General features: G+C 39.1%; 1 protein-coding gene across 5 annotated transcripts in view; it reads right to left on the bottom strand.

Annotated features, from left to right (window-relative positions):
- Positions 1-5716: 5716 nt before the first annotated feature.
- The window catches only part of kirrel3b (kirre like nephrin family adhesion molecule 3b), a 385143-nt gene continuing 364320 nt past the window's right edge, over positions 5717-26539 (bottom strand). For all 5 annotated transcript variants that reach the window (XM_022667734.2, XM_022667736.2, XM_049483738.1 and 2 more), the window contains one exon: positions 5717-19716. In XM_022667734.2, coding sequence (XP_022523455.1) covers positions 19234-19716 — 483 coding nt within the window. In that variant the 3' untranslated portion in view covers positions 5717-19233. The remainder of the gene's footprint in view (positions 19717-26539) is intronic.

Genomic DNA, 26539 nt, shown 5'->3' with positions numbered 1-26539 from the left:
GCTGTTTTCAGTATTGAACTGCGCTTAGTTTCTCTGTGCAGCTCAATGCAATGAGATCCCTAAGCCTACAGGTAACAGCTCTCGCTAATATCCTATTTTGTTAAGGGCCTTGTGAAAAGTCACAGCGAGCAAGAAAATAAATCCAAATTGTTTGATGAGGAAACTGTCAAAAAGCCTCTGCGTTCAGGATTAACGCTAATGCCGCGTCCGCCTCTCGCTCACGCCATGTAATAGCCGCCTGTAGATAAATCTCTAAAGGAGTGCTTTGGTGCTTCAAACGTCGCTCCTGCCATCCGCTCCAATTTTGCTCTTTTTTCAAATTGGATTTCCAATCCAATTATCAGGCAAGGTAATTCGTGAAAAAAAACAAGAAAAAAAGTGTAGAAACCCTATTTGAACCGCTCATTTGGGAGAACGCGAGATAATTTGTGATTCGCCTGGAAAACGATGCTCCTGCTGGGGAGATGAATCCTCCGGCAGGGGAGACGCCGATGCCCACAGAGAAGCAAGAGGCCACAGTGAAGATCTGTTTCATAACTAATAACTCTTGTAAACACATCAAAAAAACAACAAAATGCTAAAACAGATTTGAAAGTGTTCATTAAACACAAGGATAAACATTGATACAGTATAAAATAGTTCATAGTCTGCAGTATTCGAAGGCCACACTGCATAAGATTTCCCTGGAGATCTTTATGATTTGCAATAAATGTATGATTTAAAGAAGGAACAGGGATTCATCAGTCATGGACACTCCTTCAACATTATACTCCCAGACGTTTTTGATTCCTTTTTTTTCTTGCATTGTTCAGTAGAACCAGTTTGTAAAACCAATAGAGACATTTTTTTCACAACTTAAAGTCTGGATCAGAGTCCTGGCCAAAGCTTCCTGTGTTTGTTGTATTAGATATTGCTAATAACTGTGTAGTTACATAGAAAAAGCCCATGTAATAACAGTGTAACTTCTGGTGAAGTACACAATGATACAGATTTATTACAGTTGTACAGGTTATGTAATTGCACACCTATAGATAATCGGGTGTAATAGGGTGAGTGTACTAAACATGTAATAGACCTAGTGTAATTACATGTGTTGTGGTGTGTGTAAATTCTCACATGTAATAAATAGTGTGTTTGGAATAAAGGAATACATTTATATTTCTACAGCATCTCTTGTCTGGTATGTTATTAGGGCTGAGATTGTTTTTCAACATTTTTCAGTAAATAAACTGTAATTACATAACATGTACAACTGTAATTAATTTGCAGCAATGCTACATTGTTATTACATGGATTGTTGTGCAATGTTACATGGTATGTGTAATTACACAGTTACTGGAGACAATTATTATTAATATGGTTGTTACATGATTTATGGTACATTTGATCTGGTTAGTTTTGGCATTAAACTGCAGTTTAATAATTGAGAGACTGTCATCATCACTTATGTGGGCGGAGTCACCTTATTCTTGACATTGATTCATTTTATAGAATGTGACTTGCTTTTCCAAGTGTTGTACTCTATCTGATTCCATTCATGAGCATCATGCACAATGAAAGAATGATTGTATAAGATTGACAGTATCTCAGATTCCATTAATGTATGTTTACAAATTAAATAAATGAATATATATTAATTTTTATAAAACATATATATTTTTGAATTATAAATTAATCTAGAGTTACAGTAGATACAGGAGTCCCCAGCATAATCTATTGTGCACACACTTCTGCATGATGTGCCTGCACACCATAGGGAGTCAAATTTTAGTGCAACACTGTTTTTTGTTCTTCACCTCCTGCTCTTTATTGGGTGTTGTCAACTCCCTATAATTTGATCCAAACCAACTAAAAAAGTACATGGCCTTTATAAAAGAAAGACAATGAGAAAAGCATTGTTGAATAAAAGAAGTGAAAGTTTACCAAAAGTCATGTAGGAGATCCAGTGAAAGAAGGTGCTGTAATGAGATTAGACCAAACATTAGGCCTAAATGCAAAGCGCTATGTGTGGTGGAAAAGTCCTGAACACACCATCCCCACTGTGAAACATGGTGGTGGAGGCATCATGCTGTGGGGACGCTTTTCTTCAGTAGGGACAGAGAAGCGGAGTTAATGGGAAAAAAAGACAAGGAAAAGAGTTTTAACTTCCAGAAAGACAATGATCCTAAACAAACAGCCAGAGCTACAGTGAAAAGAATATTCATGTGTTTAATTGCACCATCAATATACTAAACCTGACCTAAATCAAATTGAGCGTCTGTGGCAATTGCTGTTCACAGACGCTCTTCGGGCAAAAATCTCACTCTCTAGATGTGCAAAGCTGGTGGAGACAAATCCCTAAAGACTTGCAGCTTTAATTACAGTGACAAGTTGCTTTACCAAGTATTGATACTTTTTGCTGAATACTTTTGCACATCAAACTCTTCAGATTTTTATTTGAATTACATAAAAAAAACGTGTAACATTTTCATTCCACTTCACAATTATGTACTACTTTGTGTTGATCTATCACTTAAAATCTCAATAAAATACACTACATTTTTGGTCACAAGGTAAGAAAATGGAAAATAGTTCAAGGAGTATGAATCATTTTGCAAACCACTCTACATTGTTTGGTTATTGCTGTTTTTGACACAATCAAAACCAAATAAAAATATTTCTGTAAAAGATTAAAAAAAAAAATGTAACAGATTTGAATGTGATTATAATCCTAAACATTAAATATTAATTATTTTTCTAAGAAACATCTAAAGAACATTTTAAATAAATCTGCATATCTATTTCTCTCATCCACTATTAACCTTCCTCTCTTCCAGCCCACTTCACATTCCCCGCCCGCGAGCTGCATAAATCTGTTCCCGGCTCCGCTTCTGTTATTGATCACTTCAGTCAACACGCTGAGCCCAGAGTGAACATGAACACTGATAAATCTGTCCATCTGTCCAAACACGGCCAGGGTCACGCAAATCTGACCTACCAAAAAAAAGAGCAGGGAAACAATAAACAGCGCTATGGCCCGTCAGTCAGCGAACAGGGGAATACATTACATTACAGTTCACTGCAGAGCAGATCATGAAGGCTCGGTTTTTAGATTCTGCTTGAATATCACACACTAACACACAGCTTGCATCATCTCCCTGCACAGGGGACCAGCCAGCAGGGTCAGCATCTCATTTAAAACCTCATATATAATCATCACTTACATTTACAACCGAAATGATTCAACCTCTATTTCAAACGTGCTTTATTTACTAAATGTGCAATACTCCATTGGTCTGTTGGTTGGAACAAAAGCAATAAAACAAAGGCAATTAAAACAGCTCAAAACTCTGAATATAATACACATTTTGTACAAACCAAAACCTAAATGCTATTTTTAATGACTATTGAAGTCTTAGTCATGTCATAATTATCCAACCCCTTCAAGACTAGTGTCTTTTGTACTTAGATAAGCACCACTTTTATTGTTGATGCACTGACAGACACAAGCTTCTAATTCCTCAAGAGTAGTGGTCTCTACTTCACTCGTTCTCATGTTTGCTCAAAACCAGTGGCTTATGTAGGATTCATCTCAGTGAGGGGCTATCAAGGGGCCACAAAATTTATAGAGGGCCCAAGTTTTATTTCACTAGTCACACAATGTTCAAACCCTTGAATTAATTAATAATAAGAAAATCTTGCACAGTGAAATCTGTGGAATTAAGATTTTACTCACACACACACACACCACAAAATATGCAATTAAAATTTTAATGATCAAAAAAAAAAAACAATCAATCAATCAATCAATCAATCAAAATGCAGATTTTATATTTTTATGTAAAAACTAAGGAACACTGCACTGACCTTTGGAACGTTCCATCCATCTGCACCAACTATCGGACCACACTCTAAATCAAGCATGCTGGCCAGTCTTCAACCTCACTCACAAGGTAACACCTCAAAACATATACAAGTGGCGGTTGAGGTTGCACCGCATAATCAGTTTTCACACTGCTGTCCCATGACTTTTTGCATTTTTCGCTAACCTTCATTACAAAAAACACAAAAGCACATGTCTAGAATTAATGCTGATGAACTGATTGACTTTGCAAACAGATAAAAGGAATTCATATTGAGAAATGTTAAACCGTACACACCAATATGTGGGAGACAACAATACACTTTCTTTCAATGCTGTTTCAATGTGTTTTTTAAAAGAGCTCTGGTTAAGAACATAGACTCTACAAATATATACAAATGTTTTATATATATTTTCCAACAAAAGAAGGTAAACCCTCTTACATATCTGTTTTTATCATATATATTTTTTATGGGAAAACACTTGGAAAAAAATTAAAAACTTATAGTATAGTCAGTTTACAGGAAGTCCTTTTAAAACACTTAATTTAAGAAAAAAAAGTCAAACATGGCGGTGGTAGTGTGATGGTCTGGGGCTGCTTTGCTGCTTCAGGAGCTGAAAGACTTATTGTAATTTATGGAACCATGAATTCTGCTCTCTACCAGAAAAAATCCTGAGGGAGAATGTCTGGTCATCAGTTTATGACCTCAAGCTCAAGCGTACTTGGGTTCTACAGCAGGACAATGATCCAAAGCACACAAATAAGTCCACCTTTGAATGTCTCAAAAAATAAAATTAAAAGTTTTGGAGTGGCCTAATCAAAGTCTGATTGAGATGCTGTATCATGATTTTAAACAAGCAGTTCATGCTGGAAAATCCTCCAATGTGTCTGAATTGAAACAATTCTGTAAAGAAGAGTGAAAAAAAATTCCTCCACAGAGATGAAAAAGACTCATTACTAGTTATCAGTAAAGCTTGATTGCAGTTGTTGCTGCCAAGAGTGGCACAACTAAGTTATTAGGTTTGGGGGCAAATACTTTTTCACAAAAGACTAGCTTGGTTTTGTTAGCTTTTTTCCCTTAATAAATGATTTTTTGAACTGATTTTTATATTGACACAGGTTATATTTGTCTGATATTAAAATGTGTTTGTTAATCTGTATGTCCAAATTGTGCTTAAAGCATCAATATTTTGTATGATCACCATCACTATATGGAATTCACCAAAGCTGGTTGCTACTGGGATCCTCTTCCACTCCTCTAAGAAATCTTAAAGATGGTGGATGTTAAACACCTTGTAAACCACCCCCTTATGCTTGAGGATGCCCCACAGGTGCTCAACTGGGATTAGGTCTGAAGATGTATTTGGCCAGTTCATCACCTTTAACTTCAGCTTCCTCAGCGAGGCAGTGGTCATCTTGAAGGTGTGTTTGGAGATGTTATAAGTGTATTCAATTGTGTTGCCAGGTATTTAGAAATGTATGGCTTTGTATTGAATTATTTTCAGACACTGTCTACTCTAAGCTATATAGTTTTGTCTCATGAAAACAGTTGATTCAATTTTTGCAGAAATGCGAAGGATGTACTCACTTTTGTTAGATGCTGTATGTTTGTGTGTATGTTTGTGTATGAGTGTAAGTATATTTTCGAATATGTTTGATGCCTTCAAGTCCTTTCTCAAGTTCATGTTTGCTGTAATATAATTTCGAAATTGAACAGATGGTGAGGTTAAAGTAAGCTTTCAGATCAGCAGAACTGTCAGTCATAAACGGCTGCACTTTCACTCAGAGATAAACACACACATGTGCAACCCACCCACCAGCCCACCCACTTAAAGACCACAATAAAGACGTCAGTCAACAGTTGCTCACTTAAATCAGTTTTCATGTTTTTTTACTTTCCCAAATATACAGAGTAAAAGCATCATAGGATCACAGACCATTTATTACAGGGAAAATACATTTCAGTTCATTGTATGTTTGTTTCTTTTTTTTTTGTATTTTATGTCTTTTTCAGTCATGGATACAGAGAGAAACCACTGTGTGAAAAGTGTAGTGGTTAACCCCTGATGATTTGTCCCCATGACATGTACTGTAGGCTTGTGTATAACTTTTAGAACCGCTAGATTTTCATTGTTCGTTGTTCGCGACTTCAGTGTATACACCATTGTTCTCTACGGTAGCATGATATTGAACGACTAACAAGATATTGATTTGTGGAGGAAAAAGGAAGGAAACAAAAAAGGAAAGAAAGAAAAAAAAGAATCATCTGGCAGGAAATTAAAAATGTGCTTGTGGCATTTACAGTGTGGCTGGCGTGATATCGTGAAATTCATCGTACAGGAAAAGAAAAGAAAAGGCCAAGACTGAGCGGTCTCGACACCGAATCATACGGCACGCCTTTGGGACACAGCAACTGATCAATATCAACACCGACATCCTGCATGATCGAAGCATGATTTATTTTTTTGTGTGTACACTTATAGTATATATCGGTATAGATTTTTCCGGAAAACAAAAAGAAAGAAAAAAGACAAAAAGAAGGTTCGGTAGAGCACAACGCACTGACGCAATGTAGCCACTGGGTACGGAAATAATTAGAAGCAAAACCTTTGCCTTTCTCTTTCTCTTTTCTCCCTCTTTCTTCCTCTCTCTCTCTCTTATGAACAAACAGTGAGACCGAATGAAGCAGAAATATCGTTAACATTTCGTCAGCTGATTGCCTCCCTCAGTGGCTGGGCTGAATCATTTGGGAAAGAACCGATGGCTCATAAAAACTCAGAAGCTTTCACCCCATCAAACAGATTTTTTGGGCCCAGTTTCTGCTTTTCAAAAGCTTCAAGATTAACATCATCTTAACTGGTAGAGAAAGTGTTCAGTGTGATGCTGGATCTACTATGGACCCTGCCCACATGTATCCAAATATTTAAATAAAATAAGTTTTCTTTATGGCAAGGCCCACAGTAGTGCCTAAACTTTGAACACAGGAACTGGTAAATCAGTATGGTCTTGTCTTGTCTTGAGGTCAAAGCCATGTCCACAGCCAGGCCTAAATCCTGAGCATGGATAGTAAGATCCCCAAGCTTCTAGCCTCTAGACCACTGGTAGACCAGAGGACTTTTTTGGGGTCTCTAATGGCCTAAATTATTCCACAGTCGTGTTAGAACCATGTGCACTGACCACCCAACACTCCAGACCACTGGTATAAGAGCAGACTTCCTTGGGAACCATGTTGGGGCCTCTCCTGGTCTTGGTCATGCCCACAACCATGTCTGAACCCTGGGCATTTAAGCCTCCAGACCACTGGTAGACCAGAGGACTTTGAACTTTTTGGATAATTTTTTGAGTCTCCAATGGCAAGTCATGTCCAAAGTCTTGTCAAACCCATGTGCACAACTTCAGAGTCAAAAACAGCAGACCTCTTTGGGTTCTCTCATGGCCGTGGCCATGCCTGCAGCCATGCTTGAACACTGAGAACGGCAAGTGAGTCAAAACTCCGAAGCTCCTAGATGACTGGTAAACCACAGGACTTTGAACTTTTCGGAAACTGTTTTGGGGTCATTCCCAAAGTCTTGTCAGAACCATGTGCACAACTTCAGAGTCATAACTCCCTTAGCCCCCAGACCACTGGTATAACAGCAGACTTACAACATCTTTGGAAACCATTTTGGGGTCTCTCCTGGTCATGGTCATACCCACAGCCATGCCTAAACCCTGGGCATGGATAGTGAGTGAGAACCCCAAGACCCATACCACTGGTAGATCAAAGGACTTTGCATTTCTTGGAACCTTTTAATTTTTGGGGTCTCTAATGGCCTAAATCATTCCCATAGTCATATGTGAACCAGTCAAGACCTCTCCATCACTCCAGACCACTGGTATACCAGCAGACTCACACCATTTTTATTAATTGCTTTGGGGCCTCTCATGGCCTTAGCCATACCCACAGCCATATCTGAACCCCAGGCATGGGTAGCATGTCAAGATCTCCAAGGCCCCAGATCACTGGTAGATCAGAGGACTTTGAAAATTCTTACTGGGAAACAATTGAAGGTCTCTTATGGCTGAAGCCATGCCTAGACCTATATCTGAACCATGGACTGGCCAATCAGCATTGTGTCGTGTGGACAGGCAAAACAGAGTTTTAATGAAAACGCTAAATCTTCTAACTCCCTATATAGCTAAGAAGAAGGGGCATTTGTCATGTGGATTGGATACATGCGAACAGGGCCTGAAAATTGTCTTTTTTCTTAGATGCTCTTTGGAAGCCCATCTTTGATCTTTGATTCCCCATTGCATGAGGACACCCAATGTTACAGAAATGGTAACTTTACCAGAAAAGTAAAAAGGGGGAAATTAAAATGTGAAAAATAAATATAAAAATACATTTTTATAGTTTTCAAACCTACCATTTGCTGCCCAAGTTCATATATATAAAAAAAACACACTTTTATAAATTCCTTGATTTTGTGATTTCACAAAAACCAACATATTGACATACAGTACATTATCACATGGCCAAGGCTAACCCATTCACACTGACATTATTAGGAGTCAATCAGAGCAGAGGTCATTTACATGTGTCTTAAAGGCACAGTAACAAAAATAGCCTGGTGGATATAGAGAGATCTGGAAAACAGGTGAGTAAAATGAACACTAATTTAGAGGAATACTGGGGAAAACAAATACATACTAATAATGTAAAAAGTATATGAATAAACAAGTAAAATGTTGGACATTGTTTTTCAACATATGTTAGTGTAGTCCTGTAATGCAGCATTGTGTACTTTAGAATTCATAACTGCTAGTTTTTGTTTAGATTAATCCAAATGTGCTGTGCAGTGTGACACATGTTTATTCACTCAGAGTTCATCCTGCATTTGTTAAGAGTCTCTCTACCATCCAGGGGAAGCTTTAAACTACATTTTATAGCATTGGTGTAAGGATTTGATTGTATTTAGCAAGCGACAATTACATTAGTTTGGTCAGAATTTTGGCTAATGACCACCTTACCTCATCCCCAAACCCCTGTATCCCTCAAGCTCACACCTGGCATTAAGCATGGTGCCAATATTAGATCCTATTCTATTGGAAACAGAGTAATTCTATACAAGAACTAATTAAGTTGTAGACTATATTTTCCTGTTAATGGAAAATATCCATTCAAAGTACTGTGTAGACCAAGATCAGGCTTAATATTTGTTGGGGAACCTGATTCATAAGGTATAGATCCACCCTAGAGTATCTGTAGGCTTCCAAAATTTGAGGTACACCATCAGATAGTGGGTTATAGTTTATAACCAATAAAACATTTGCAAATGCTATTTTGGCACAGTTTAAAGAGGCAATTGGGCCATTTTACAGTAGTAGTAGCAGTAGTTGTAGATTTTTTTTTTTTAAATACAGAAAGAAGGTTTTTCATCCCCCATATTTTTGTTTTGTTTTAAACGAGCTATGAAGGTTTCTACGGCAGAAACAACCCTTAACAGCTCCACACCAGACATGGTCCAAGACTCTGGCCCAACAGGACAGAGGGCCTGGGACCTGCAGGTGTTCTCTGATAAGCAAATTATATACACACAACTCCATAATAATCCGAGGCGTCTGTTCCATCGCAGACCCCGTGTTCGCCTGCGCTGTACATACGTGTTTGCGTAGGCTGAGCCGGGAAGTCTGGACAGCTTTGGGCTTTTGAGACAGCTTTGGGAAAATGAGGAGATCTTAAACGGAAGGGATTTCTTTAGCACACAGGTCCCAGTGGAACGCATAAACTGCTCCATATGGTGATATTTGCTGTCACATGCTGTTGTGCTGTCGTAACTACAGTCCTGGGAATTGAAGCGATGCGTATGGACAGTGCGCGATGGCTAAGAGAATGGAGGTGGACAGGAACTCATAAATGGCTCCGACTGGCACGACAGCACTGTGGCCTTGCCCATGATTACCTCTCGAGTTTGGCGAGCGGAGGTGTTAAGCATACACACATTGTGCGAGCGGACTGACAGGCGTAGACTGGGGACTGTGTTTAGAGGAGTGGGGGGGGGGGGGGGCGACGTGGTAGTCATTTTGAGAATAGCGGGCAGATCAATAGGGAGCTATTGGTCGGCACTGCATTCTTAAGAGTAGCCACACTATACGCAGCCAGCCAACAAAAGAACGTATATAAGCCTCAGACTGTCAAGGTTAGATGAGCTGCCAATTTGCTTCTTGCATTTTTCTTTGTAAGCATTGACCAGAGATTGGTAGCCAGAGATTGGTTTTGCAATACTGCTGCGGCTGCTGCTGCTATTAAAGTTAACGCAGCCTTAACAATCCATATATGTTCATAATATTCTGACCACATTTCGATTCAGTAATAACATTTTATGTCAGTTATATTTTTCATCTTATCTATCTTGTTAACTAAGTTACAGGAGCCTTCTAGCAATCAAAGGGTTCCTTGGTGTTGGTGGATTTCTTGTGAGCTTCCCAAATAGGTCCATCATTACAGCTCATTGTTATCTCACATGGGTCTCATCAAGGTCCAATGCGCAAGGTACAACCAAAATTGGTCCATGTTTTTGGCCCATGTTTAATCGGGTTACTCGGTGGGGACCACTACTGCTGTACATATGTGGTACCAACATAGAAATTCATGGACAAATCTTTCTGGCACTCAGTTGGGCCACCAATACAGGCAGTACGCCCACATGGGCATGGGCATCCTGGAGGTCCAATGATCTTTCCACAACTGATCTAACCAATTAGCTTATTAATAGCCCATTATTGAGTTATTAAGGTGGAAAAGTACTCAAATTGAAGAAAAGTCGGCTTTGAGGGCCATCGTTGAGAAACAATGGTGTAAAAATTATCTTTCAATTTGGTAAAGAATCTTGAGTTTGACTTTTTCTACATTTCACAGCATTGAGTGTGGGGCCTGTATCAAAAACCAGAAAGTTGTGCGTCATGGGTTCCATGATGTTCCAAAAGGGGATAAACATGCACTCCATCTGTTTCGTAAACTGCATATGGGGCTTAGAAAGGACCCATTAGAGATTAGAGGTGGCTGCAACAATAGGACCCATTTGGGAAACCAACCCAGAGCCCATTTTCACCTGAAACCCACCTAGCCCATGTTCCAGTCTTGTAAGCCCCACATGAGCATTTGGTGGGAAAGACTCCTGTTGAAGGATAACTTTCAACCATAATTCACAATTTGAATGAGCGTCAGACACTCAATGTTCCCAAAGGCCCAGTTCCCAAAGGTTGGTCTCCTCACAACAATAACAGGTAAAAAAGCAACTGACCTAGTGCATAATAGATTTTGGCATGTTCTCCAAATAATCTGTCAATAACTGGACAATGTACAGTGCCACAATAACACCTGAACCATCATATGGCATTCTGGTGTCATAGAACATGAATCCTGATTTCAGGAAGTTCTACAATACCAAGCTACTGAATACAAGTCCTGGTTCCAGGATGGAGTTTTAGAAAGTTTCTGGTTTCAGAAAGTTCTTTAATAACTAGTCAATAACTGGACCAAGCTATTGAACCCAAAACCCTGGATTCAGAAAATAGAACATGAACTATGTTTCCTATTAGAAGAAACCCAATGCTAGTTTTAGGACGTTATCCAACAACCAATCAATAACTGGACCAAGTGCACTGTGACACCAGAAGCTTCAGATGACTTCCTGGTATCATAGAGCATGTATTATGATTTCGGGAAGTTCTATAATAACTGGTCAATAACTGGACCAAGCTATTAAACTCAAATCCTGTATTTGAGAAAAAGAACACAAACTACTGTATGTTTCCTATTAAGAGAAACCAAATGCAAGTTTTAGGAAGTTGTCCAAGAACTGGTCAATAACTGGACCAAGTGCACTGAGAAGCCAAATCCTTGAAATATTGCAATAGCTGGCTTTTAGAACTTTTTCATTAAAAGTTCTGATTGGTATTGAGTGAACAACACTCTAAATTCCAGCCAAATTTTTATCTCAGCTAAAACAGGAGGTCTATTGTTCTCTAAAAGTCTGTCCACTTAAAGTGCTCTTATCTTTTCTTATGAGACAGCATTTACTGCTTCATTGTTCTGGCGAGCTGAAGTAGTGTTTGAGTCACGTCTGTGAGGTCTCAGAACTCGGGACCAAACCGGCGCACCCGGTCCTCAGCTAAGCTAAGGCAAGTTTGACTGGAAACACTGCAGACTTAAAAGGAAACAATAAATAATGAACGAAAAAAAAGTAAGAAAAAAAGAGAGTGATTGTCTATACAAGTGTCAGTGGCATGAAATTTAGTTTTTTGCTCTTTAATATCCAAAGCGACTAAAGAACAAAGGAAAATAACAGCAAAGTTCTGTACAGATAGCATTAGGGATTTATGTACAGTGCATGGAGCGTGCTGAGCTGTATTATCAGCATTGAAACAGGCCTTGTTGTGTTTAAGCCTGGCAGTGGGCACCAATCTCTTTGTAAAATTAGACTCATCCAGTGGCACTCATGTATGAAGCCCACTGAAATGTTGCGAATACAATGCCACGTGAAGTGCTTACGGCTTCTGCTGACTCGTTTGTTGTGCCGGTTGTTTTCCTAGCAGGTGAAGGAGAGGGTTTAGACTGTTGTGTTTTCTGTGAATTGAAATAATGTAGGTCTTCGACTCGATTGAGCAGTTTCTTTAGACAATGTGACATAAATTAAACATCTATTTTCAGGCCTTCCACCTGCATAATTTAAATAGCAACAGGGCTTGTGAATGTATCTACACTGATGGGCATGGTGGTCTGGAAGTCTGGAAGGTCTGTTGAGGTTCATTTCTGGAGTATTGCTATCTTGGCACTGGAAAACATAGTTGCCCCACTGACTGAACACACTCTAGGCAGACACCAACAGTACACCCCCTCTTGTTACGGAAGTGCTGGACACGTCCAGGTAGCTGCACTATTGAAATAGCAATTGGCCAAAATCAGAATTAGTACATGACTTTTGCATGTTTCAAGCTTTTCCTGTCGTTACGATAGCAAAGACACACTGACACGCCCTAAGTCACGATGCGTGGGATGCTGTTGACAGCTGTCTAAAGATTGTTAAAATAAGACTTATATGGGCAACTCCTATTCCTAAAAAGGAAAAAAAAAATTCAGTCAAAAATCACTCTGATCTGGACCACTTTGAACAATTCAAAAGAATGGTTGAGGATCCATAATAACAATAAATATAGCAATTAATTACTTTTGTTTGTTAGTTTGTTAGCTTGACAGAAATTGATCACAAAAAAACATTCTGTATATCATCGCTGTCCAATAAAAAATAAGTATCTCCAAAACAGCAACTTTACAGGAGAGAGAAAAAACGTTAAACTTTAAGTGGAAGTCAATGTAAAAAGAGTTTATTTCAGGTCATTTTGAAGAGTTTCTATTGGTCCGTTCATTAAGAAATTTTTGCACAGTGTAAGGGACAGTTTGGCTGCTCAAATTATGTCGTAATTTAAAAATCAACAAAAAATGAAGATACTTGTTTTTCATTGGACAGCGACGATATACCTATAATTGTAGTATACAATTAAACAAGATCCGTCTCTACATACACCTGAACAAACTCCAAATGTGGTTGGAGTGATCCAATCATAACTCAATCACAAAGGGCGTGTTAACAGTTAGCTTTTCATTTGCACAAGTGAAATCCAAATGTGATCCAATCTCCAAAAATATGCATGATAATTTGTAATACCCAGTGCAAACAGGCCCATAGGGTAATTCCAAAGATCCTAATGATGTAATTAGGGTGTAATAAAGCAGTAAGAGCTTTTAGATTTAGAAAAGAGATCAGGAATGAGATCATTGTTGGAGTGTTGGAGATTTTTGATAAGAACTTGGTTGGTGTGGGTCCAGTTTGGAGGGTACAACTGTCAGAGGGTTTTGACAGAGGTGCCACTCTGCTAAATGCAGACTCAGGCCTCGTCTCTGCTTAAGCCAAGAAAATGCGACCAAGGGGAAAATTGTTAAATTTGAAGTGAGCACAAAATGCCACACATATGACAAGATGAGGCTTAACCTTCTTGCAAAGTCTCGGTCGAGATTTGAGAAAGCTGGGCATGGTGCCACCTGTATAATTATGGTTAAACAGTGGGATCAGTGACTTTCTATCCTTGGAGAGACATTCTAGCAACACTGTATTAGATCTAATGGCTATAGAATATCTCCAACCAGTCTAAATATGCAATACATATGTTTACAAATCAGATGCCAAAAGTCATAGGGCAGCAGTATAAGAAATTGTCATTAAGCACTACCTGGGATCAAGGCTTGTAGTTGAAGTTGTGAGGTGTTATCTTGTGAGTGAGGTTGACAAATGGCCAGGGTGCTCATAGCAATGCAACATCAATTACAGGAGGTGAAGTGAAGTCTGAAAGTGGGTGCCAATTTGATGGGATATTCAATTTCGGTTAGTTAATGAAGTTAATGATCATGACTGGCAACATCTGGCTAGAATTGTCCATGCTAACCAAAAAGCAGCTCACTCATTTGGCAGAAATCTCATCCACATTCAATTTAGGAGACCCCACACTCATATACACTGTTTAGTCTCTTTGGAACTTGGCAAAAGTCATGGGACACATTTATTCTAGTTCCTGTCCTATGACATTTTGGAATTTTAGTACACACTTTCTGTTAACTGTATGTTTGCCAGTGTTTAACCTCATTCACAAAATAACACCTCACTTATACAGATGTGGGACAACTTATACAGTTGTGGACAGGCATTTCCAAGCCATCCCTTTAGGTAAAATTTCATGATTGAGTTGGAACTGGAAATGGAACTATGGAAACAAACATAATACTAGCTAGAACCCTATGAACTTGATGGAGAACCTATAACTGACAAAAGATATACAAGAGCTGTTTCTTCTATCTACCCAGATAACATGTCCATGTTTAATGTTCCACCAGAGCTTTTCTGTCAATGGGTTCCAGGTTGGCTCCACTTAGATGGATGTCAGTAATGGGACCCATCTAGGTGGGACACCGCACATAAGGTCTAGATGGAACCCCTGTTTGATTAAGGTGGGCTGTGCTATAAAAGTTCAGCCCATTTGGCTCAGAAATCAATATTTTGTGGAATAGCCCTGGTTTTTAATCACAGTTTTCATGGATCTTGGCATCATGTTCTCCTTCACCAGTCTTACACACTGTTTTTGGATAACTTTATGTCTTTACTCCTGGTGCAAAAATTCAAGCAGTTCAGCTTGGTTTGATGGCTTGTGATCATCCATCTTCCTCTTAAATATATTCAAGAAGTTTTCAATTTGGTAAAATCAAACAAACTTATAATTTTTAATTGGTCTCACTGTATAGTGCAATGTAAAAACCCACTCAGAACCCACCTGAAACCAACCAAGCCCATGTTCCACTAATGTACTGTAAGCCCTACATAAGAACGTTGGCTGGGATACTTAGAAATTTGATTGTGTATAAATTGCAAGGGGAAAATACCAATCATTCAACTGAGTGATTTAAAAAAAAAAAAAACACACAAAAACTCAAATCAATTACTTGATTCAACATCTAATTCAATTTTTCTTCAGAACAGGGAGATTGAGATAATCAGAAATGTGGCACACATGAATTGGGGATTCCAGACTGTAATGATTTACAATACGTTTCTCATATAAAGCATTCACCATACCATTTACAAGCTATTTATGACTTCTTTCGTGTCTTGCAAGTATTCCATATTACCATTTTAGAGCCTTTAAGAAAGAAAGCAAAGTCATGCTGAGAGAAAAAAAAAGTTAAACATCAGAATGTTGTTTTTTTTTTATTTTGCTTTTCTTGACAGCATTGCTTTTTCTTCTTCTTTATTTACACGGCATGATATCGAACTGTCCTCTTTACTCTTTAGCTTTCTGGGCATTTTACAGCTCTGGCAGCTTTATATATATATATCAAAAAATCATAAAAACAAGCCAAAACACCTCAAAGCTTTATGATAATTAGGCCCAAACAGTGGAAAGCCGCGACATGTTTGGGCTTCCTGTTGACAGCAAAGCTATGCGTCATTATCTAAGTCCACAGAACACATAGACTATTTATGGCATTGTGAATGCTTTACATAAGACGCTTACGGGGAGGTGTCAACACATGCTTCTGTGGTGAACTTCTCCTGTAGGCTCGTGCGAGAGCAGCGCTTTGCGGCTAATCTCGGCGTGGACGGCTGCCAGGAAAGCCGAAATCCCACCTCCCTCCCATGTGGACTATATCCTTATCTAGTGTCCCCGACTTAGCCTTATCGAGAGCCGGGACTGCTCAAATTGCTCCTGCCCGCAGTTCTATCGAGCTCTGAGGTTCGATAGCACAACAAATACATGTACATATCTTGATGAGAGTGTAATCTTACAGAACAGTTGGTGCCCACTTTGCTTCCTGTTTTTAGCATCTGCATGTGGCATGCGGCATGCATTTTGTGTATCTCTTTGTGTATCTTTGCTGTTGCTGTTGTTGGTCCCAGTGTTTGTCTGGATGGACTGTGCCCAGTTTTGTACAGTAGGTCCCACACAAGTGCTGTCAGTAGTAACTAATAATTGTACAAGTGCTTTTTAAATAAAAGATGAACAATGCAAACACACTCATCATCAAGAAAAAAAAGATGCATCCAGAAGGGGAATGGAATATTTTAGATTGCAATGCTATTGAAAAGTAAATTTAGTTTCTTTAGATCCTTATTACAGACAATTTGACAGCCTGATGTTACTTAAATAAGGTCCTGAAACCAGTGGCCTCCCTTTCTTAAGAAAGCACACTCTGGTACAATATTCCAAAAGGACAATGCTGGGCCACATGCTGCTGCCGCCATCTAAAAAGATTGCTTTAGATGCTATACCACAGATGCTATACTATAGCCTGCCACACTGCTAGACCTATGCCTGATTTAAAATGTGTGGGATGAAATTTAAAATCTGTAGGAGAATATCTGATCTGCACGATTGACACCATTAGGAACCTCTACAACTCCGTGCCGAGACATCAAGCCTATTGCCTTACACACACATACTGTATATTACGACATTACTTATTTCTGGTAAGTTATTTCTTTATGTTCTTTCCAAATAGTACTGCAATACAGCATTTCCTTCTGGGTGCATTTATTTTTTTTTTTTTGATGATGAGTCTGATGATAACACACATAAACCTTTTGAGCATGAAATTAACAAAACAGTTCTGTCATGTACTGTAGTAAACATCTCCGCAGTGCAGACATTTCACTTAAAACAGTGAGTAGACACGCTGCAGTACAGTCCAGTGAATGGCTATAGTATACAATAAATGATTCATTTCCGCCTCATTCCAGCTAGTTTCAGTTATGGACTTACGTAGGGACCACTTGAGCCAGAATTCATTTAGTTTCAGTGTAAACAAAGTGGCTTTGCAGTAACAGTTGAAAAACCACGTATACAGTAAGAAAGAGATACTAAGCATTTGTTTCGTAGCATTGATGCTGCGTTCCATTTACCTTGGGTGTGGCATGTCAGAGCTGGAAAGGATGTTACATCATTACATACAGCTGAGTTGACTGTATTCCAGTGAAGCATTCAGATTTCACTGTCAGCATTTGTCCCAGTTGATACCAGTTGATAACCAGGGGTTGTGCAGTATTTTTGGCACATCCAGAAACAGCATGAGAATATAGTAAAATCTCTACAGATATTAGAAGTTGGAAATTTCTGTGTGTACCTCTGGTTCAATAATGATACACACATAGATAAAAGTAATACCTGTAAACTGTATAGTAGTAACGCTTTTACTGCTGTTCTTAGATTTCAGGCTCTCAGGCTCCCCCCAAATTGTCGATTACAAAATCTAACCTGTAGGAACATTCCAGTTCAAATTTCCCACTTGGAACTAGGAAATTAGTAATTTTCATCAAAATTCTGATACCCAAGCGCAAATGGAACGCAGCATTCAACTCAAGTGAAATAACCCAAGTGTGCAAGGAAAAGTGTGTCACTAGTTTGTAAGCGGTTGTCTATATAGCCTTTGCAAAATGTTGGAACAAGACAGAGTGTATTTTACTTTTTCAGTGATTCTGACACTTGCCCAAGTGTCGAAGCATTATCTTTACAAATACAGCAGTGTAATAATAATAATAATAATAATAATAATAATAATAATAATAATAAAAACATCCCTCGATCCACACATACAACAGAAACGTCTGCACATTTCAAATCGTCCCACTCAAGGCAGAAAAGTAGAAAAGAGAGAGGAAATCATCCATTCGTCTTCCAGTGTAAGTCCTTATTAAAGTCGGTGAAATCAAACGACCGAGTTGAAAGAGGGACAAAAAAAGAGAAAATGTTCCAATTGAAGAAAAAAAAAATGTGGGGAAATAAAGAGAAGATGAATAATGTACAGTGATATTCTTTTATCTCTGAATGGCAAGCTCTGAACGCACAAAACCATTTTCCAGCCGAGATCTCTGCAACCCCTTATCGGAGGAGCCGAGAGGGCTGGGATCCAAGTATACTGACTGACAGTGATTAAGTCTGTGGGCAAACTCTTCTTCTTTTTTTTTGTTTCTTTTCTCATTTTTTTTACAAGTACAAGTTGTATTCCATCCACACTGAATAAGTGCGATAGCTGTGGGGAAAGGGAAAGGCGAGGTACCGACAAATCATACAGATTCACTTAGACAGCTCTGCTGTACAACAGAGTACAAGAGAGTACAAGAGGCCATTGTCTTTTTGAAGCTGCCATTGGCATTGTGGTCTATAGAACATGGCAGCAATGTAGACTTCATCAGCTCCATTCGCACATCTCCCATCTTGGCTGTCCTGCAAAATGTCGAAGTGTCAAAAAGAGTCCTGACTCTTTGCGTGCACTTCGTTAGTCTGGTGGCTGGCGGCGTTCTGTCCTGCCTTGCAACTCCTTAGGGGAGGTAGGTGGTCGATGAACAAACAAAGTGCAGTACCTTTCAGTTCTTAGGAGCCTCCTGTTCAGTTCCGGGAAGCCTACACTATACAATGATGTCATTGATGTATGCTGCACGAACATTACTTCAGTGCCGTACTCCCACATTTAAGGGTTCTGGGTTTTGTGACCCAGGGTTTTAAAACCCAATATCATTTCCAAGTCATTCGTCAGGAATCGACCAGAGTTGGGAAATCTCAGACTCAAGTAGGGTTAGAATAACGGTAAGGCTTTTAAAGCTGGAAATACAGTACGTCGACAACTCAGACACGGATATTCTTATGATGAAGCCATCCTTCGAAGGTAGAAACAAAAGAAAGAGTAGGAAAAAGAAACTAAAAGAAAACAGAAAAAGTATAGGTCATGTGCTTGATCTGGTTCCTGCATTTGTCTTTTGTCCCACATTTTCATTTACATCACAAGTCCTCCATCCACCGGGTGGCAGTGTCACACATGTGTCTGCATCCGCTTCTGCAGGGGCCTCGTGAGGTCTGAGTTTTGTGAGGACGACTGCGAGTAGTGCGAGGATGAGGAGGCCGAGGCCTTGCTGTCCTTGTCAAACTGCACGTAGCCGTCCTGCTTGCTGTAGCTGCTGGCGCTGCTGTCGCACTGTGCTTCCAGGAAGGAGCTGGAGTCGCTCAGTGAGCCGCGCTGGAACTCACGCTCGCACAGCTCGATGGAGCTGCTGCCCATGCCCAGCACAAAGCGCTGGCCGTAGTCGTACAGGCGGTTGGGCCCAGCGCCCAGTGTTGAGTAGATGTTGGTGAAGGACATGCCTGTGGGGACCCGCTGTTTGCCGATCGTGTTGCCGCCTGTGTTGGTTGCGTCCCGCCGCAGTTCTGTCGAGTTCTGGTTGCTGGCCAGTGTGATGGTGGGGGTGCCGTGGTGCTCCTTGAAGGTGTTCACGCTGTAGTAGCCGTTAGTGGGATCCTTGATGAAACAAGAAAAAAGAAGCAAGAGACATTTAATATAAAAACTGTGTTAAATTTGTAGGAGAATGCATTGCTTTTTCTTGGACACAGAATAAATAAAAACCTTTACACATATGCAGTGAACATGTTCCAGCAGTGGTGGCCAGCCACCAATCTAACAACCCAGTAACCCAGTGCTTGAACCACTGGACACCTACTGTTAAGTCTCTGTTGAGAGTCTTGCCACTCATTGCACAGAACATTGGTTGTTCATTTTTTTTGTGGGCATTTCTGGCAAACAAATTTCAAGGCAGTAAACCCTGTAGTTTACTGGCTATAGTTGTGACAGCATGCAACCAAAATCAAATCAGTCCTCACAGCTTCTAGCATGATTCTGATCAAAAATCAGATAGTATTGGTGGTGGGAAAATATTTATATGTTATATAAATCATATCCATGCTTAATGCACCATAGTCTTTGGTTTGTGCAATTGTTGAGCATGGCGAGCTGGTGTTGGGAATTGTATGTATATTTCAATATATTCAAAACTATTTCAAACATGATAGCAAAAGTCATAATATTCACAAGACTTCATAAGATAGTAACATTTGTAATATCTGATTTCATTCTGAAAACGAAGGTGCATGGGTTGTTTTATGTAAAAATGATTTGGGAAATAATGCCATAAAAATATTGTAATTAAAGAAAAAGCACTGCAACTTTATTTAACCATTTCAAGTAACAAAATCCAGTTCAGTTTGCTGAATCAGTGAAATACCACCAAAAGGGTTGTTGTCTTAAGTGTATTAATAAATGTATTATTACGTAGATATACTGTGCAAGTGTACTATTTAAATATACAACATATTATAAAAATATGCCGTGTTTTGACAAATAAATATTGATACTTTAACATTATATTTAAGGTAAAATATTTTTCATACATGCCTTTTGTATAGGAGACTGATGCCCACTAATTAGGATTTATGCCCCTGTCTGACCAAATTACCTTTATGAACTATACTTTATACACCAGCCTTACCTCCCCACTTACCACATCCTCAACATTAAACCTGCATTTATGATACAATACAGAAAATATAAGCAAGCAAACATTTGAAGAAGAGCAAGAACTGAAGCCTGGCACAAGGTTGCAAAATCTCCCCTTCTTCACAATAGGACCCAAAAATCTCATTCCACACTAATTAAGCGATTCTCAATGATTCGTGCCCAGGCAGTGCAAACAAAAGCAACAGTTCTCTGTTAGTCTACACGCTTTCTGCTTTAATTGGACTGAAAATCCTCTCCTTCTAAATACGGCACAAAAAGGCATAATCAAAGCACGGTGGAAGCAGAAGTAGATGGAAGTCGGCGTTGTGCCGCTGACTGGGCACGGTTGCTAAGAAGCTGGGCGGTGGTGTGAGACGTGGAAGCCATTGTGAGCGCGCATCAGGGGCCGGAGCTCGTGGGAGAGAAAATAATCACTCCCAGATGACTCTTCCATGACAACCTGAGGAAAGCAATGCCAGGCATAGCTTCAGCAGACGGGGAGGGAGAGGCAGGATGGTACGCTACGTTCTACATGTGTGTACACATCTGCTTTTGCTCTTAGTGCTACTTTTCCACATGCATAAATATGCACACAGAAAATGCCCAGGGGAAATGAGCTAAAAGACTATAGCAACCCTTGGGACTGGATGATGAATGCAACAGCAGGAGGAATGCTAATCCATAAATTGCAGGAATTATTAATGGAAAAGCTATATGTAATCCTTATAGTCTGGCAATTTAGCATGTGTGGAGATACTTGTTGCTCACTTTTACCCTTGCTTCTGACACTAGGTGGGTGAAGACAAGCACATGCCTCCTTTTGATACATGTGAAGTCAGACTCCGCCTCTTTTCCAACTGCCACCAATCAACCCCTCACCAGGCAGCCAATGCTTCCAAAGGAAAGTGCTAGATCACCAGCCCTGATACATCAACTAACAGACAGAGCAGTATAATTGGATTGATGCAGAAATTTAAGTGATATACAGAGTGTCAACTACCCACCCAAAAAGCAGGGAGCCAGGCAATTTGTGCTATCTCTGACTCTGGCTGCTGATGGCAAAGCAGCATGACCTGGGGTTCAAAATTTTAATCCTCCAAAGGCCAAAGTCTTAGTTTGCTGAGACACTCAGAGACCCATACCATGGACAATTTGACAGATGCCTCTATTCCATTCATTTTCAGCCAGTTTGTTGACCAGCCATATTTCTGGGGTTGATATTTTGAGAGAGGTCTACCAGCCAAGAGTAACTATTTAAGAGTGACTCAGTAGCAGTGGTACCCAACTGTGCTTCTGAAGGACACTCTGCCCTGTACATTTTAGGGAATGCCATGCTTTCAACACATCTGATGGCTAGCAAGCACTTTCTTAGTTGAAGGCAGTGTTTTCGAGCTGGAAGCCACTAAAATGTGCAGTGCAGGGGGTCTTCTAGGACCAAGGTTGGCAACCACTGCTCTATGGCACTACTGAGGTCTACCTATACAACAAACTGTAGGTGGACGATTAGAAATAAGTAGACCTTTTTCCAGCCACCATCCACAGCAATTCAACAGCCACTATTTTCTGACCACAGGACAGTTGTTGACAATAAATTTTACAGGTGGGAGACCATTTTCTGCACTGTAGAGTCTTGCTGAGTCTTTGGTACAGTATATTAAGGGTGCTCTGCCATTCCAAACATACCCAGTTAAGAGTGACTTGATGGTAGTGTTTCCCAACCTGGTTCCAAATTCTGGAATCAGAAACCTGACCATATGTAGGAATAGGGCAGGGATGCAGGGATCCTTAAGAGAGTCTTATACCTTATATTTCTACTCATCAACCCCTGTTGAGGTCCTCGTACACTAATTACGTAGGTTGATATTAGAAACCCACAAAGAGTTTGTCAGCTGAGCCACACTGCACATCCTGAACACAGGACTGCTGTTGACCAGGTGTTTGAGTGCTCAGCACTGTCGTCTCACTGGGGGTTGGTACAGTGTATGAGGAGGGGTTCACTCTGCTAACATAACTAGCCAAGAGTGACTCAATGGAACCTAATCAGATAAGAACTAACAAGCTATTCCAGATTTAAAGCTAGTGTGTTAGAGCATGAAACCTCTAAAATTGGCTGCACCTGCTGGCTGGGAACCAGAATCCTGACCACAAATGTTGATTGGCTACAGCAGTGGTGCAGAACTAATGACCAGCAAGGACTTGTCCAGTTTGGTGATGGCTCTGGTCTAGTACAGCAGCTACACATGGAAAATCTTCTGATGTGTTGAATCTGGTGCACCACTTAGTCCAAGGAGAATTTAAATCAGTTTTAAATTGAAAAACACCAAACTGAAAAGTTCTGTACAGCAGCAGCTGGGCTAAAGTCTTTGTACACCAGCAGGATGGAGCTGGTGTTTTAAGCTCAGTGTTTCTACAGTGGCCACTGAGGGTTTTTATGCTTTTAAAGCTGTTGAATAGTAAGTAATGAGACAAAATGGTATTACTCAATCAATAGCAGAAACAGCGGCTGTATTTTCTGTGTGATTATGATCACATTCAGCTTTATAATATAACCCACCCTTTAAGGCTAGTCGTTCATAGACTCTGGTCGTATAAATAAGGCAATCAGTCAGCTCCAGTCACACACCATCTAGCATGATGAGGCTGTTTCTGTGCCCCATAAACTCCATTGAAAAAAGTTTGACTGGTAATGTGAAAAGTTCTGGCTCAGGAGAAATGATGGTCGCGATTTCTCTTGAGTGGTCATGCAGCGATGAAATGGAATTTATCTCGCTTAGGCATTGTTGACTGGGCACATCCAAACTGGCCCACTTTCTCACTTTATATCTCATCTCCAGGCGTGCTTTTTCAGTGCAAGTGATCAACGAATTACTTCTCCTAATGAAAAATGATTGGCTGCGGGTGAGTACGTTTGCTCTGAAAAAAGAAAGGGAAAAAATACTCCATTCTAAGTGACTTAATGACAAACTGTGGGAACTCTCATTAGAAAACTGCAGATCTACCTTGGCTTTGGCGAAGCAGAACAGACAGTTATGAAAATGAATGAACCGCTATTCAGTTCAGCACAAATCTGGCATTAACCATTTACTAGTTCATTCAAGTGATGTTCTATGTAACAGAAAATCATGTAGTTAAAGCAGGACACAGACAGTCTCAAATTTAGCTAGATCACTGTAATATTTGTTCTAGAACTTGCCTTTGTTCCAATCATTATTTTAGGACTGTCTTAATCATAGACTGTATGTAAGAGTTCACTGGATGGAAGCAGTTGAAAAGTGAAACCAAAACAGCTAAACTCCCTCTGGTGGCTGGCTGAAGTACTTTCTTTTACTCTGCCCAGCACATTAAGGAAATGTAAAGTTCAGGTGTTCATTTCTGTGAATTCTGCAAGCTTTAGTATAGATAGAAGTCTACAAAAATACTTCTGTAGAAGTTAAACAACTCAAGTAAAAGTTTCAAAGTACTGTACAATTTTAAAACTACTTAAAGTATAAAAGTAAAAGTAATACAAGGGGGGAATAATGCTGTTAAGTACAAAAGCTTGGATTGTACCACTGGAGCCCATAGTGAACTATAGGCTACCCAAAAAACATTTTGCTAAAAGCCATAATGACTAAAATGTTATATTAAAATGTTAATGCTGACAAATTTGGGATGCATTAGGCTACTACACTGTTTCAGCTGCACAGATCATCTTCATACTAGGCTACACATGTCTGCTATGCCCTTGCTGGAGTGTGATGTACATACCATATAAACCAATAGGGAATGTGTTTATAATTCTCATCCAACCACAATCAGATTCACTTTACCTGGATGGAGAGATTTATCTGGATAGAAGTTTTTTTTGTATGAGAAGCTGGAATGAAAACAAGCTAAAATAAATTAGAAGTAATTAGGCTATTTTTTATTTAAGGAGTAGATATTACAGATAATTGTGTGAAAATGTAAAAAGTAGAAGTACAAATTAGTCTGAAAAATAAATAATTCAGTAAAGTACAGATAACCAACATTTATACTAAAGTAATGTCATTTGTAGCAGTTGTACTTTAGTACTTGACACCTCTGTCTGCATCTATTTTAATGTGCATACTCTACTCCAGTTCGTCAATTATTTTTTTACCCGTATTTTGACTTCAAAATATCAAAATGGGAGTGAACAGGGACATACTGTCTATAGTTATATATACAGTCTATGGTCTTGACTTAGTGTAGAGTAGCTCTCAATTGGATTTATTTGGAATTGCTCCTTACTCTTTCTCACCCTTATAGGTGTATCTGCACTTTGCTTGGACTCAACAGATGTTTAACTACAATCGTATACAAGTACAGCCTCATTTCCACTACTACTTTCAGTAAAACCTCTCTTGAATGGTTGCATTGTTGATGCCTTTTAGATAATCAACTGAGCTTCAACTAAATGAACATTAAATGCAATTGAATACTTAGTAGAATGTAAATTATTCTTTATTGAATGTAACCCTACACCTAACTCTACACCTACACCCTAAACTTAATGAGTTCAGGGGCTTAGGGTTAGTTTTAATTTTCTTGGCAAATGTTAGGTTAGGTTTTAAGGTTGGTTATTGGTTAGGGATATGGTTAGTATTAGGGTTAAATGTAGAGTTAGATTCCACTGAGAACCATTCATTACATTCAGCTGAGAGTTAAGGTACTTTTAACAGATATTCAGTTGAATGTTAGTTAAACATCTATAAGGCATCTATAATCGACCATCTAATAAAGTGATACCCTACTTTCTACTCTATGGCATCTCTTTTTTTTCTGAAATTGGAGTTGTTTTTTATTTTTTTATCTCAACACTTTCTGCACAAGAAGTAGAGTATGAACATGAGCCATGAGTCATAAATCAAGGACTGGTAATGCAGCTTATGTTCCTTTTGTTAAGAGAACCAAGTAAAGCTACAGCATGGCTTGTTCAAAGTAAAGACTGAACGAGCTGAATGATGGCCTTCGATTTAGAACCGAGCACTAAACGTGGCTTTAAAGACAAAACGGCCTTAACTGCATTATCAATACCCTCGTTGACAGTGATGGAGCCCCTGGGCTGGATGTGATTAAACCAGATGTGAAGGTTAACAGAAGAGCAGAGGAACCCAAAGACTGGCTTAGTAAAAAAAAAAAATCGAATTTAAACAATTTCCTCAATATCCCAACGTCAATATGAAGTTTTGCTTCTTTACATTTGCAGTTACAAGGCTTCTGAACTGTATATCATAATTCCACTTTTAATAACATAAGAAAATATAGTGCTTTCATTTGTCTTTTTTAGATTATATTATATCTTTTTTATGTATCCATGTTATTATGTCATTTTAATTAACACTATGGCCTTTCTTTTATATTTACATTCTTTTATTACTCTTGAACTCATATTTCTAAAGAAAAAGAAATCCTAGCTGCTGCTTGTGCGCTCTCTCTCTCTCTCTCTCTCTCTCTCTCTCTATATATATATATATATATATATATATATATATACAGTTCATTATTAATTATTTTCATCATTATCACAAACATATGTCTATTGTGAAGAAGTATTGGCAACAGAATACTAAACTTTTGAGTACTTAAAAAGGAACTATATAAGGTAGTATATGAGGTATTGGGTAGTATAGTGAGTATAGAGTAGTATATGGGTTTTAGGTTAGTAAAAAGAGTATAGAGTTGTATATGAGGTATAGGGAATAGATGGTAGAATAGGCTAATATGGGGAGTATAAAGTAGTATAGGAAGTATACATTAGTATATGGGGTATAGGGTATTATAGGGAATA

The sequence above is a fragment of the Astyanax mexicanus genome, chromosome 9 (assembly GCF_023375975.1).
Source record: "Astyanax mexicanus isolate ESR-SI-001 chromosome 9, AstMex3_surface, whole genome shotgun sequence".
NCBI classification, from domain to species: Eukaryota; Metazoa; Chordata; class Actinopteri; order Characiformes; family Acestrorhamphidae; genus Astyanax; species Astyanax mexicanus.
This window is presented reverse-complemented; position numbering and strand designations above follow the sequence as displayed.